Below are 15,345 nucleotides of genomic sequence, written 5' to 3' on the forward strand. Positions count from 1 at the left end.
TAAGAGTCGGATCAGTTATGAGTCAACCTTTCTGCGTTTCAGCTCATTGGTGTCCACCATTTCGTGGTGCCAATAGACTAATGGTCAAATAAAAAAACCATGTACCAACAGAATAGATACTTTCAAGAGATACTTGTTGAAAACACCACAGAGGACATTTTAACAGGACGTATTGGAAAACAGCTGTGCTAGCTACGTCCTATTATCTGTAAGGACGGGGCCCATGATGTAACTGCGAGCGGCAGAGCGACAACAGTGACCACCTCCACCAGTGGAGGCTGCTGTAGGGAGGACGGCTCATAATCATGGCTGGAATGGAGTCAGTGGAATGGTGTCAAACACGTGGTTTCCATGTAGTTTATACCCTCCCATTGACTCCATTCCAGCCGTTATTAATGAGCCGTCCTCCCCTCAGCAGCCTCCACTCATCTCTTCTGCCATCCAAGTTAGCTTCACACCTCCGTCCGGCTTGTTCCAGAACCACGTCCTGTCACATGTCCCTTACAGGACCCCTCTACACATAGCCATAGGCAAGACAATGGAGATTCACAAAGGATGTCGTCATGGAACTGAAGCGAGTCAAACTCATCAATCAAACAGGACTGCTCTAACATCACACACACAAATGGACGCGCACACTGATTAGTGGTTAGTACAGTACATCCCTGTAGACGTCCAATTAGAGTCAAGTATTGATTTATGGTTGACTCCGCTACGCTACAAGGCATCATTAAGCCAGTGAGATGACTCCACTGAGGATCTCTCTAACACCCACACTGGACCTCAAGGCTTTTAGCATGTTGAGTCTGCCGGGGTTATAATGCATTGAGATTAAAGAGGGCACGGATGGAAATGGTAATTGTGTTATGTAGTACACGTTGACATTTCTACGTTGTGGATTTTCTCTGCTGTTCCACATACTGGGGGGGGGGTCGTAGCCAAAACAGACGCACATGGATAGAACACTGGTATATTTTAAGGAACTGTTCCAATGGTATCTCAGCTACAACTATTAGAGAATAAAACTATTCTTTGCTGGGTACATACCGTACGCATATACCCCTATGGAGAAGAGCTAGTCGCCCTAATGGCTGTCAGACCACTTTTAGAAAAGTCCTATGAATACATGTGTTACTATCTGCCGGTTTGATTTCCTATTCCTGGAATTGACTGGTTGTCTGACCGGATGACACAAGTCAAACATGCTCCCTACTTCAAGTCTTTTAAAACAGGGCCAAAATATTTCTCACAGGAGCCAAGTACTTGGATTGGCTACCATGTGATGAAAGCACGTTCCCTTAAACCACCATTTTTAGATCCTCCTGCTATGGCGGGCGTGTTAGTGTTAACCAATCACCCTGCGCTGCCGAGAGAGATACCTAGAGGATTACTGACCCGCACAGCAACGTCCAAAAATAAATCTGGGTTTTACCCACTCTTGACTATAAATACGGGTCAGATACTCTGCACCTGAGGTCACCTGAAACCTGACACTCGTTTAACACAGCGAACGAGGGATAATGCCCTCATTTATCACTGGGGATAAGTGTGTACCACACGTCATGGTTCTGGTCTCGGTTTCCCAAAGGCATCTTACGGCTAAATTGCTCGTTAGAACCTTCATAGGAGCATCATTAAATCTCCAAGCTATTTCCCAAAACCATTATTGACGTTGCACTGGAAAACGTTTGTAATCTAACGCCTGCCTCGGACCACTCGTAAACAGCAAAGTGCGTTGTTAGAGGCTTGTTTGCGTTCCTGCGTCACTTTATCCACAGCAGATCTCCGGTAATTAGACTAAGCCACCTCAATATTTGTAGCCGTAGGTGGTAATATCTCTCTAGGAGCTGATCCGTTGTCAGTATTGTGGAATAATTATAATGTCAAGGAAAGATTTGAATGGAGAAAGCTGATGCGAGAGCAGCACTCCCTTTCTATTGATCCTATCAGTATTGACACATGCGCCAACAACACACTTACTGACCGTTCTCTCTGCCTGGTGCTTTGGGAAACGTGTGTTATGTCTTCGGACGTTGTAGGAAAGATGCATATTTTATACAATCCTGGCCCTAAATTACATGGCTATCAGGAAACTGGGCCCTGGGCTGTCAGTAAGACAGACAGACATACAAGCGGTTCTGATGCCATAAAAACATTGACAACAGTCCCTTGGTATGTTCAGCCTGCGAGCGGAGGTATGGTGGTGAATGAATGCAAAGCTCGCCGTAGCGGGGAAGTGAGGTAACTAAACCAGGCTCCATGAGAGTCGCAAAATAAATCCTCTTCTTTTTCTCCGGCCCTGTCTGCAGTCATGTTTCCCAGTAAGGGAGTGCTGCTCTTGGATCAGCTTTCTCCATTCAAATCTTTCCTTGACATTATAATTATTCCACAATACTGACAATGGATCAGCTCCTAGAGAGATATTACCACCTACGGCTACAAATATTGAGGAGGCTTATTCTAATGAAGGGAGAGAGAGAGAGAGAGAGAGAGAGAGAGGTCAAACACAAGGACATCTCAAAAGAGCTCAGTTTCTCCAGAAGCCTAAAAGCTTTTTCATCTACATCACTGGCGCGTTCGTCTGTTTAATTAGTGATATCAACCGATTTCAATGATTATAACATTTACAAATGACTTACTGGGTAAGATGCCATAATCTTCCAGCAGATTACCATCTGTTTGCGTTTTGACATCGCTGTCTTAAAAGCAGAGGTGCTTTCACTGATTTTATTTTCCTATATTAACTTCCCTTCCATGGAAGGCCACCTACTGTATCATTAGTCAGCAGTGCGTTTGCGGAAACTCCACATGGAAAAGTCTATGGGGGAGACAGTATGTGTGGGGGAGGCCTTGCATCTGGTATGCATGGCTCAGTGGCTATATTGAGCTGAGCCAGCCCCCCCACCCACGGTCACTGCTGCTGCTCTGCCTGTGGTTATGTGATCAGAGGTGGGCTACACTACTAGCTAGCTAGCCTCATGGAACCACAGACCCAGAGCAGCAGCTGAGATCCTGAGCCAAAGCTCGCTGTTCTGTGACTCCAGTTCAACTGGCTGTTCCCCAGGCACAGAGACGACGCACAATTATTAAGCTGTCAAATGGATCAAAGAGACCACTGGATCGGCCTCAAGTACTTGGTCACGATGTCTCTACTGAGTACGCTCACAGTCGGACAGTCGGAGAGCATTCCAGGCGAAATAACTAAGTCATATCAGATCAGGAAAAACAAGCTGACTTCATGCATACTTAACAATCCCACATCCTCGTGGAATCATGCTTCCTTTCGCAATTTTACATTTTATTCATTTAGCAGACGCTCTTATCCAGAGCATCTTACAGGAGCAACTAGGGTCAAGTGCCTTGCTTAAGGGCACATCGACAGATCCCTCGCCTAGATAACGCAGGGATTCGAACCACCGACCCCTCGGTCACCGGTCCAATCAGCATCATCTGACAACTCTATACTTCTGGAACACATTTAGAAGACTCTTGCTGTAATTCCAGTCCTGTTTTACATGGTAAAACAACCTAGTCGTACAGTACACGCAAGCAAAAGCTGTATAAAACTGAAAAGGCAATCTACTGTCAACACAGTCAATTCACCATTCAGCCTCTCATTCATCCAGTACATATAGTATATCTCTCTCTCTCTCTCTCGCTCTCTCTCTACATATCTCTCGAAGTGTCTTTGTGTGTCTCACTCAAATCAATCATGTGACAATGAATGTCAGTCCACCTTTACATGCAGAGTATTGCAACACCACACTGAAAGGCTATGAAGGTTGTAAAGACTGGCTTACTTACTGTAGTGCTCTCTATGCCTTTAGCACGACCGTGTACCTCAGACAATACAATCCCTCAGATAATGTTGAAGGGCCTTGAAATCCCCTGAGAGCCAGCAGCAGGGTATTTTCGCCCAGCCGTTAAAAGAGAAAACTAAACAAAACCCTTGGAGGTGATTTAATGAGGGTTGGAGACCGGCTCCAGCAGTGTTGCGATCAGCTCAGCTCTGTGGGGCCTAGTGGACAGTGACAGCTGATTTTATTTTAGATGCCCCCCCTTCCTAAAAGACGGAGCTCAGGAGGGGTAGGGGGGCTTTTTTTAGATGAGGTACCCTACATTCCCTTTACCTTAAGTCACACGGACCTAACGGAACAGACGTTCCTCACTGAGACCTCGAAACCGGACCCACATCCCTCGTTTCTCAGAGTGGAGGGGAAAAGACGAAGGGATGGGGTGGGTAATCAACCCAGTGAGAGGACCGACCCAGATAACCTCATACACGTATCCAAATCCAGAAATATTGACAGCGATGATTCACCATGATGACGTTCTTTTAATATCTTTGATGATGAAATGTGTGAATCCACCCTAGGCTCCCTTTTAAGAGCCACAGACAGCAGGACTTTTTACATGCCAAAAACTGAAAAGTAGAAAATAAAGGGGACTGAGTAGAGGGCAGACACCTGAGGTTCAGGGATCTCCCTTGGCTGCCCGGGCCCAGATGGGGAACAGGGATACCAGATGGACAGGAGTCCCCTCTGAGACCACAACAGAGCCGCCTGTCATAGCTCGCCCTGATGCATCAGCCATGATCATGGCATTTACAACACACTATATACAAATATATCTCAGATCTTAGTGTGTGTGTGTTTGTGGTACCGGGCCTGTCTAAGTAACTGAGTGACGCTGCTCTCTCTTTGTGCCATCGAGGCTCCCTCCCCTTAAGTTACTGTCCAGCCTTTCTGAACTGCCTGGCTGAACAGCACCTTATCACCTGAAGATGGAAGAACATCGCCCAACACCTGCCAGATCTCTACATTAGCTTAGTTTGTTTTAACAAGCGTATTTAAAATGATCTTTGTAATGAAAAGCACTACATAAAATAAATCTATTATTATTGCTTTTATTATTATTATTAAAGCCACTTGTGTTCTGGGAATCGAAACATTTCCAGGAACTGTTACATAAATGCACGCCTTAAAGCTAGAATCCTTAGTTGCTAGATCCATTTTTGGACTTGATTGATTCCCATTGATTCTTGAAGAATATCTTATAAATGCTTAATTAGTTTAGTTCAACTGTCGTACCCCATCAGAACCCCAAATAGCTTTACTCCAATGTTTATAAAACATCATGAATGTAAACAAACACTGTAGAGATTCAAAACATGGTTAAAACTATACATTTGATATCATAAATTTGAGAGTGGTTAAATTTCTCCAGCACCATTACTTAGCTTTTTAGCTAAACAGGGGCGGGGAGTGTGTTTTGTTATTGTTTCAATTAAGAATTCTATCTTAAGAACACACATAAATTAAATACAATATTTTGTGACTGGAAACTTGTCCCTTTATGTGACATACAAGAAGTATCATTCAATAATTTATCATTGAACTGACATCATGTTGTAGTTAAAGGGCAATTCAGCCACTATTCAACCTCATATTCACCATCTCCAGCACCAAACCAGTGTTTACATACAGTGGGGTCCAAATGTATTGATACCCTTGTTAAAGATGATTAATAATAAGTGTATAAAATAAATAATTAAAATACTGAGCTGTGTTATATGCTCCAAAAAATTGATCAGAGAAAGAGATTTTGTTTAACAAGAAAGACATTTTATTTTTTACCTCTTAAGGATTCGCCCCTTTTTTTCAATTTTCGCCTAAAATGACATACCCAAATCTAACTGCCTGTAGCTCAGGCCCTGAAGCAAGGATATGCATATTCTTGATACCATTTGAAAGGAAACACTTTGAAGTTTGTGGAAATGTGAATGTAGGAATATAGGATAATATAACACAATAGATCTGGTAAAAGATAATGCAAAGAAAAAAACAAAGGCCATAATGTATTATTCCAGCCCAGGTGCAATTTAGATTTTGGTCACTAGATGCCAGCAGTGTATGTGCATAGTTTTGACTGATCCAATGAATCATTGCATTTCTGTTCAAAATGTTGTATCAAGACTGCCCAAATGTGCCTAATTTGTTTAATAATAACTTATCAATTTCAAAACGGTCCACTCTCCTCAAACAATAGCATGGTATTCTTTCACTGTAGTAGCTACTGTAAATTGGACAGTGCAGTTAGATTAACAAGAATTTAATATTTCTGCCGATATTAGATATGTCTACGTCCTGAAAAATGTTCTACGTTAGGGGATGCACCAATCCTGAAGAAGTTTTAAGGTAGTTATCAAATTTATTGACACCCTTGAAGATTAATATAAATAAAGCAGTCAAAAGTGTAGTATTTGGTCCCATATTCGTAGCAATGACTCTACAAACTTGTTCGTTTTGGTTGTGTTTCCGATTATTTTGTGTCCAATAGAAATGCGTGGTAAATTTTATTGTAAACATAATATGTTTCTAAACGCTACTACATTAATGTGGATGCCACAATGATTACGGATAATCCTAAATGAATTGTGAATAATGATGAATGAGAAAGTTACAGTGTCAAAGATCATACCCCCAGGACAGGCTATCCTCCCTGTTATTGGTAATGACGAAGAGGTTAGCATGTCTTGGGGGTACGGTCTTTGACCCTCTGTAACTTTCTCACTAACCTGCAGAAGGAGAAAAGAGCTCAGCATGAAAGAGGGGAGTAAACTTTGCCCAACAAGAACGAGCTCCCCTTAAGCCAATGACCTTGTGAGAGTAGCTTCATCACACTAACTTCTCTCATTCAGGCCTGTAATCAAAGACTGATTAGCATTAGCTCGCTCAAGGCACCAATGTGCAGACCCTGACATATCTTAACATTCTACCCAGGGTACCCCTGGTTCTGTTCAGAAAGCCTCCAGGTATTGTATAGTTCACTACATTCAAATAGATAGCAGTGATTGTTGTTTTCTGGCCCTGCAGAGGAAACACAGTGCACACCATAGGAGGCTATTGGGAGGAGCTATAGGAGGAAGGGTTTCATTGTATTGGCTGGAAAGGAATGAATGGAACAGTATCAAGCATATGGAAACCACATGATTGACTCCATTCCATAAATTCCATTCCAGCCGTTACAATGAGCCCTTCCTCCTATATCTCCTCCAACCAGCCTCCTCTGGTGTGTAAGTACCCCCAGAGTCAGACATAGCAGTGCATCGACGAAAGGAAAGCCTGGTTATCTCTGCTGTAGGAACCTGTGCCATGCTGATAATCCCTCTGAAATTGCACATGGATTTCCTGTTCGTGGAGTGTAAACAAACTCGCCCGGAATATCTGATGTCATAGACGGTATCCCTTGGCGCTTTATCAGCTAGCTAACGCCTGCAGGCCTTCAAAGGGTTAATAATGAACGCATTTCACAAATTCTGGAAACTTTTTTTGCTAAGGCACAGTAGATGTGTATGCACATTCACTGGCAAGACTTATTTTCAGGTCAGTGTTTAGACAACAGTTTATGTTATGAGCTGACTGTCTAGGTGGAGACTGTTGTCCCTCAAAGCACCTTAGCCCTCTGATTCTGTTTGAGTATTGTGCTTAATGGAAGATAATGGGAGGAAGTGAACTTTTGCCATTTAGAGAAGCCCTAAGAGAAACAATGTGGATCAATAGGTGTCAATCTGAGTGACTGGAGCTTCGATTTCCAATTCAAGCAGGTATCCTGAGGCTAAAATCTCCTCCAATAACCTTTGTTGGGTAAAATCCCAAAACAAATTTGCCTTGTTTAACAAAATCAGTGGTGCTTTTCCCAACGGGGCGTATCCCCTGATATTCTAAAATAATATCACTACAACTGTTACATTCCATGTCAAAAATATAGTGTTGTTTGGACCCACAGGTGTGGGATATATAAACCAGACCCAGAATCCAGTGGGATATACAAAAGGGAGATATTGTAACCAAGGTTGTCTATTTAAAAGACAAAAGCATGCTGCTTCAGAGGTGAGGTTGGTGCTTGTTTAAAGCACAAAGCTCAGTGTGTCGTTCACAGGTCTTTATTTAACACGGTGGCTTCGGGAAAACAGCTCCTTTACCTCCTCTGTCACTCACTGTGAGCTGTAAATCACATGATGCTGTCACTAGCATGACACTGTCAATCGGTCAGCTCTCACAAACCCTCATCACTTACACCCACACTGGTCCGCAAAGGCCACAGTGTCATCCAACTTTAGCCACCACAGTGATTTAGGACTGGTTAACCATTTCACATGGCCGAGGTAACATTTGAGAAGAGAAAAAAAACATTCTGGAGATTGAACTGCTGTATATAGGTTGTTACTGAAACCACAACAACAACTAGGAGTAATGTCGTGTGTGTGTGTCTGTGAGTGTGTGTGTGTGTGTGTGTGTGTGTGTCTGTCTGTCTGTCTGTCTGTCTGTCTGTCTGTCTGTCTGTCTGTCTGTCTGTCTGTCTGTCTGTCTGTCTGTCTGTCTGTCTGTCTGTCTGTCTGTCTGTCTGTCTGTCTGTCTGTCTGTCTGTCTGTCTGTGTGTGTGTGAGTGTGTGTGTGTCTGTCAGTAAGTATGTGAGTGGAACACACAGTGAGCTGTCCATCAATCCACTGAGCCTTTCTGTCTCTCTCTCACACACACACACACTCATTCACAGAAGCACCTCAACATGACCCCAATGTCACACACTCATGTCACACACTCAAGCACTATCTCTCTCAGGTCACGTCCTCTGCCTTCACATGTGTAAATCATTTAAATGGAGTGAAACAGTGAAATTATTTGTGGATGGTTTTCCATAAAGAAACATATATCTGTGGACCTTTTTAAATTAGAAATACTGCAGTTTTTTAGACGGAGAATACTGCACCTTCCCCACGACTACTCTGTACAGACAGTGTTATCAGTTTCAGTGGAAAAGGGGAAACCCACAATGCAGCCACTCAGCAACTTCTCTTATCACAGTAATGGAAACACTGTTTGTGTATCTAGGGTTGTTCATTTTCTGCCTTGGATGATACTCCATTCCCAGAGTTGATTTTATCCCACACAGGACAACACAGTACATTCTCAACAGACATTTCTCTCTCAAGTACACATAACCGGTATCACATTCTGTAGCTGCTATGTGGATTTGAGGAAATTCTATGAAAGTTGTGCTACCTGATTTCTGATGGAGTAAAAGTCCTGGAGGAGGAGGAGGTAGGGCAGTGTTTAATACTACAGTAATTAACTACTTACAGAGGCTGGGGTCATGAGCTGAGGCCATTTTCTCACCAGGTGATGGGTCCCTCTTCTGGTCAAGCTGGTAGCTACTGGCTGGGGCTCTTCTGGATGGGCTGGACTGTACGGCTCTCACTTCCTGGTTAGGGAAAGAGAGGGAGGGAGGGAGGAGAGAGAGACAAGAGGGGTAGGTGAGTATATTATCAGAGGAAACACCTGTACTTTCCAGAAGGGGGTGGTGATTGAGGTACAGGTCATAGCTCAAATCGGCACACACACACAGGCTGGTATACACACACACACACACATGCCCATATCTGAAAAATGATCCACCCAGTGAGTGATAGGTGTCATTGAACCCCTGGACAACAGTGGAACATTATCGTTGGTAGCGAGGATGGCTGTGTCTGTTGACTGGATGGCAAACAAACCTCTGAACTTACAGCGCAAACACTGACGACCTTGACTGGAATGTGCAAAACAGGCATCGACTGGAAAGTTACAGCAGACAAAACACTCCAGTGAATTTTAATTGGCAAACTCTTGGTGTGTGTAGCAGCTTAAGGCTCCACCCTTCAACAGAATCATAGGTTACACAACTACCGTGTTAGACAAAACGCAATATTATAATGCAAAACATGTCTCGTTGTCAGTGGTATATCCTTGAGGCATACAATCTTGTGTTTCCTGAAGTGTTTTTTTTTGTGTCAAATGTAGAAACCAGTAAAATAAGCACGCCTAGTTTTATTGCAAATGTTCTTGCAAATCAGCACTGTCTTTCCAAAAACGATTTGCAAATCAAATGTGTTCCCTGTGGTATTTCATCTACAGATTCCCAGCGGGACCTGGGGAAGAGTGACAACAAGCAAACAACAACACAAGGACACAACAGACGATGCTCCAAAACACACTGCCACAATCAGAGGAGCGCACCTGAGACAAATCTGGGACACACACAAAGACACAAAGACACAATGTATTTGAAGGGCATGTCCATGAGAGGAACAGCTTGTGCGGTGTGTCGAGGTTACAGGTCCCAAAACAGCGTGAACAGAGTTAACCTGTGGTCTGGGTTCTTCGATTGACTGAATGTGGGATTTAGTCCCTCACACTTCAAGCTTTGTCAACAGCAGTACAGTGGTAAACACCATGTCGCTGAACGCTCCATTCTGAGACTGTAAAGCTCGAACCACTCCTCTCCTCAGGAACGAGTTCCCAGCCTCCCACTGGATCGTCTTACCAGTTCTGTTGACGTCTCCCGTTATTTAATAATGATAAATAGTAAGTCTACGGCAGCGCTGTGTGTTGCTCCGGAGATGTTTAAGAGCGTCATTAGTGGCAATAAAACTGCTGTTTGAACAGCATTTGTGTCTGTGAAGTGGGGATTGATGGTATAGAGAGGACTGTGTGCTAATCTCAAGATTAGGGTTCCATTCAATCTAATCCACAAGGGGATTTTTGGAGTTAAATCTCCTGTAAATAATAATGCTCCACTGCAAACATGTTGGCACAGTGATCTTATTTTACTGTTTACAACAATCCAGTTGCACATTGTATCACAGCAGGCAAGTGGTGTATTCTAATTGATTTCATTGGATAGGGCCCGCAGTCATGTTACCGGGCAGACTGGGCTCGAGCCTCTCTGTGGCTATTCAGCTCTGAGGTCATGATTTCAACAAACAGGGCAGGATGTCAAACATCTTTATCAGCGGAGTGAGCATTTACATCACATAATATAGGCAGCAATTATGTGACATATTCCTATACAAAACATGCCATATCCCTACTGTGTATATATACAGTTGAAGTCGGAAGTTTACATACACTTAGGTTGGAGTCATTAAAACTTGTTTTTCAGCCACTCCACAAATTCCTTGTTAACAAACTATAGTCGGTTAGGACATCTACTTTGTGCATGACACAAGTCATTTTTTCAACAATTGTTACAGACAGATTATTTCACTTATAATTCACTGTATCACAATTCCAATGACAGAAGTTTACATACACACTGTTGACAGTGCCTTTAAACAGCTTGGAAAATTCCCGAAAAGGATGTTTAGAAGCTTTTGATAGGCTAATTGGCATCATTTGAGTCAATCGGAAGTGTATCTGTGGATGTATTGCAAGGCCTACCTTCAAACTCGGTGCCATTTTCATGAGAAAATCAGCCATGACCTCAGAAAAAAAATTGTAGACCTCCACAAGTCTGGTTCATCCTTGTGAGCAATCTCCAAACGCCTGAAGGTACCACATTCATCTGTACAAACAATAGTATGCAAGTATAAACACCATGGGACCACGCAGCCGTCATACCGCTCAGTTGGAGACGCGTTCTGTCTCCTAGAGATGAACGTACTTTGGTGCAAAAAGTGCAAATCAATCCCAGAACAACAGCAAAGGACCTTGTGAAGATGCTGGAGGAAACAGGTACGAAAGTATCTACATCCACAGTAAAAACGAGTCCTATATTAACATAACCTGAAAGGCCGCTCAGCAAGGAAGAAGCCACTGCTCAAAAACCGTCATAAAAATGGCAGACTACGTTTTGCAACTGCACATGGGGACAAAGATCGTACTTTTTGTAGAAATGTCCTCTGGCCTGATGAAACAAAAATTGAACTGTTTCGCCATAATGACCATCGTTATGTTTGGAGGAAGAAGGGGGAGGCTTGCAAGCCGAAGAACACCATCCCAACCGTGAAGCACGAGGGTGGCAGCATCATGTAGTGGGGGTGCTTTGCTTCAGGAGGGACTGGTGTACTTCACAAAATAGATGACATCATGAGGGAGGACAATTATGTGGATATACTGAAGCAACATCTCAAGACATCAGTCAGGAAGTTAAAGCTTTGCAAATGGGTCTTCCAAATGGACAATGACCCCAAGCATACTTCCAAAGTTGTGGCAAAACCCTGTTCCGCTAGCGGAACCCCTCGCCAACAGCCAATGAAATTGCAGGGCTCCAAATACAAATCAACAGAAATCTCATACATCAAATTTCTCAAACATACAAGTATTAGGCACCATTTTAAAGATACAATTCTCATTAATCCAGCCACAGTGTCTGATTTAAAAAATGCGTTACAGCGAAAGCTCCACAAACGATTATGTTAGGTCACCACCAACTCACAGAAAAACCCAGCCATTTTTCCAGCCAAAGAGAGGAGTCACAAAAAGCACAAATAGAGATTAAATTAATCACTAACCTTTGATGATCTCCATCAGATGACACTCATAGGACTTCATGTTACACAATGCATGTACGTTTTGTTCGATCAAGTTCATATTTATATCCCAAAATCTTATTTTACATTGGCGTGTTATGTTCAGTATTTCCAAAACATGCAGTGATATTGCAGAGAGCCACATGAATTCACAGAAATACTCATTAGAAATGTTGATGAAAATTCAAGTGTTATGCATGGAACTTTAGATACCCTTCTCCTTCATGCAATCGCTGTGTCAGATTTCAAAACAACTTTACGTAAAAAGCATAATCTGAGAACGGCGCTCAGAGCCCAAACCAGCCAGAGAAATATCCACCATGTTGGGTAGTCAACATTAGTCATAAATAGCATTATAAATATTCACTTACCTTTAATGATCTTCATCCGAATGCACTCCCAGGAATCGCAGTTCCACAATAAATGCTTGTTTTGTTCGATAATGTCCGTCATTTATGTCCATTTATGTCCAAATAGCTTCATTTGTTAGGGCGTTTGGTAAACAAATCCAAAAGCGCGTTCTGGTCCAGTCGGACGAAAAGTTCAAAAAGTTATATTACAGGTCGAAGAAACTTGTCAAACTAAGTATAGAATCAATCTTTAGGATGTTTTTATCATAAATGTTTAATAATATTCCAACCAAGAAAAGCAATGGAACGAGAGATACCTCTCATGTGAAAGCGCATGACTGAGAACGAGGCTGCTGGAAGACCCCTTAGTCAAACAGCTCTCATCCGGCCCCCCTTCACAGGAGCAGCCTGAAACAATGTTCTAAAGACGGTTGACATCTAGTGGAAGCCTTAGGAAGTGCAAAATAACCCATATCCCACTGTTAATTTGATAGGGGCTGAGTTCAAAAGCTACAAACCTCAGATTTCCCACTTCCTGTTTGGATTTCTTCTCAGGTTTTTGCCTGCCATATGAGTTCTGTTATACTCACAGACATCATTCAAACAGTTTTAGAAACTTCAGAGTGTTTTCTATCCAATACTAATAATAATATGCATATATTAGCATCTATTGACAGAGTAGGAGGCAGTTCACTCTGGGCACGCTATTAATCCAAAAGTGAAAATGCTGCCCCCTATCCCAAAGAAGTTTTAAGGACAACAAAGTCAAGGTATTGGAGTGGCCATCACAAAGCCCTGACCTCAATCCTATAGATAATTTGTGGGCAGAACTGAAAAAGCGTGTGCCAGCAAGGAGGCCTACAAACCTGACTCAGTTACACCAGCACTGTCAGGAGGAATAGGCCAAAATTCACCCAACTTATTGTGGGAAGCTTGTGGAAGGCTACCCGAAACGTTTGACCCAAGTTAAACAATTTCAAGGCAATGCTACCAAATACTAATTGAGTGTATGTAAACTTCTGACCCACTGGGAATGTGATGAAAGAAATAAAAGCTGAAATAAATCATTCTCTCTACTATTATTCTGACATTTCACATTCTTAAAATGAAGTGGTGATCTTAACTGACCTAAGACAGGACATTTTTATTAGTATTAAATGTCAGGAATTGTGAAAAACTGAAATGAAATGTATTTGGCTAAGGTGTATGTAAACATCAATACACATATGGTCATTCAGCAGTTACTCATGTATTTCATCATCCATTCCCATTAAAATGGATTTTAAAAATTCTGCTTTTCTTCACTATCATGCCACAGCATCTCCTGTTCTGAAGAGGAATGGGGGTCAGATAAACCACAGACAGGAGGCCATTTCCCAGGGCTCCCTGTTAGCCAGATCTTGTCCTCCATATGTTCTCGTTGGCCCTGCCATGTCTCCAACATCAGCTTCCCCGTCAGCCTTCCCGTCCAGCCTGGGGAATCACTCCCCTTACGCTCCCCTTGACAGACTGAAATCATTAATAAGGTTCGTACTTCAGGAAATCTACCAGCCTCAGAGACAATCCTGCAGGAAAAATACATAACCCTTTTAAGGGTGTCTCACTAATGAATTCAATGCCACCCATCCATGACATTAATGCTGATATGACAGCGTGCACAGTAAAACGGTGAGGCCGGTCGGACACTTGTCAGGGGAAACCATGGCGATGACATCAGTTTTTTATATGGAGCTGCAGATTAGGAAGTGACATCGCGACCTGTTGTTTTGTGTCACCTGGGGGTGCACTAATGCACAACCATGCCTATTAAAATCCAGTAAAGCACGTCATACAGCAGCTATAGGTGATATCTCTCTCTCTCTCTCTCTCTCTCTCTCTCTCTCTCTCTCTCTCTCTCTCTCTCTCTCTCTCTCTCTCTCTCTCTCTCTCTCTCTCTCTCTCTCTCTCTCTCTCTCTCTCTCTCTCTCTCTCTCTCTCTCTCTCTCTCTCTCTCTCTCTCTCTCTCTCTCTCTCTCTCTCTCTCTCTCTCTCTCTCTCTCTCTCTCTCTCTCTCTCTCTCTCTCTCTCTCTCTCTCTCTCTCTCTCTCTCTAGAAAAATGAGTTCTGGCTGAGATGACGGACTAGAAGGGGTTGTTGAGGGAAATGGCAGCTCATATGTGACTGGCTCACCGCTTGGAGGGATGCTTTGTGTCAAATGATGCACACACAGACGCACATATACACACCACCAAGCCCGATGGCTCCTGGCTAGGAGGTCTAATGTTGTGAGAGCTGCCTTATCGCTTTCCTGGCACAACATGAAGTGACATGAAGATGACTCATCAGGATCCACAGTTGATAGTCAAGACAGAGACATACCATTAGGCTGTAGGAGGCATCTGCCTTGCTGCTGGTGGAGAACATCTCATGTTTCTTTCCTCGCCTTAAATCAATCCAATTCTTTACTAATCGATCCGATGTTTTCAGTTACAGCGTCACAAAACTTGCTTCACCTGAGCACGTACTGTACCTGAACAAGTTTGATTTCACGTTCTCCTCCTCTTATTGAAATAACAAAGCTTTAGTTCCTGGTTTGGAAGCTTTTGCTGAAACAGCAGATATTTCCTGTCTTTGAAGGTCACCCAGAGGCACTTAACAGACTCCAG

General features: G+C 42.9%; 1 protein-coding gene across 5 annotated transcripts in view; it reads right to left on the reverse strand.

Moving 5' to 3' along the window:
* The window catches only part of LOC110528801 (uncharacterized), a 59,652-nt gene that overhangs the window by 22,706 nt on the left and 21,601 nt on the right, over positions 1 to 15,345 (reverse strand). For 3 of the 5 annotated variants that reach the window (XM_036982838.2, XM_036982840.2, XM_090240311.1), the window contains one exon: positions 9,142 to 9,262. In XM_036982838.2, the coding sequence (XP_036838733.2) occupies positions 9,142 to 9,262 (121 nt within the window). Of the gene's footprint in view, positions 1 to 3,804; positions 4,543 to 9,141; positions 9,263 to 15,345 lie in introns of those variants that run through there. The other 2 variants (XM_090240312.1, XM_036982841.2) reach the window with 1 other exon arrangement.

This window comes from Oncorhynchus mykiss, chromosome 7 (genome assembly GCF_057628025.1).
Source record: "Oncorhynchus mykiss isolate SJ-2025 chromosome 7, ASM5762802v1, whole genome shotgun sequence".
Taxonomy (NCBI): domain Eukaryota; kingdom Metazoa; phylum Chordata; class Actinopteri; order Salmoniformes; family Salmonidae; genus Oncorhynchus; species Oncorhynchus mykiss.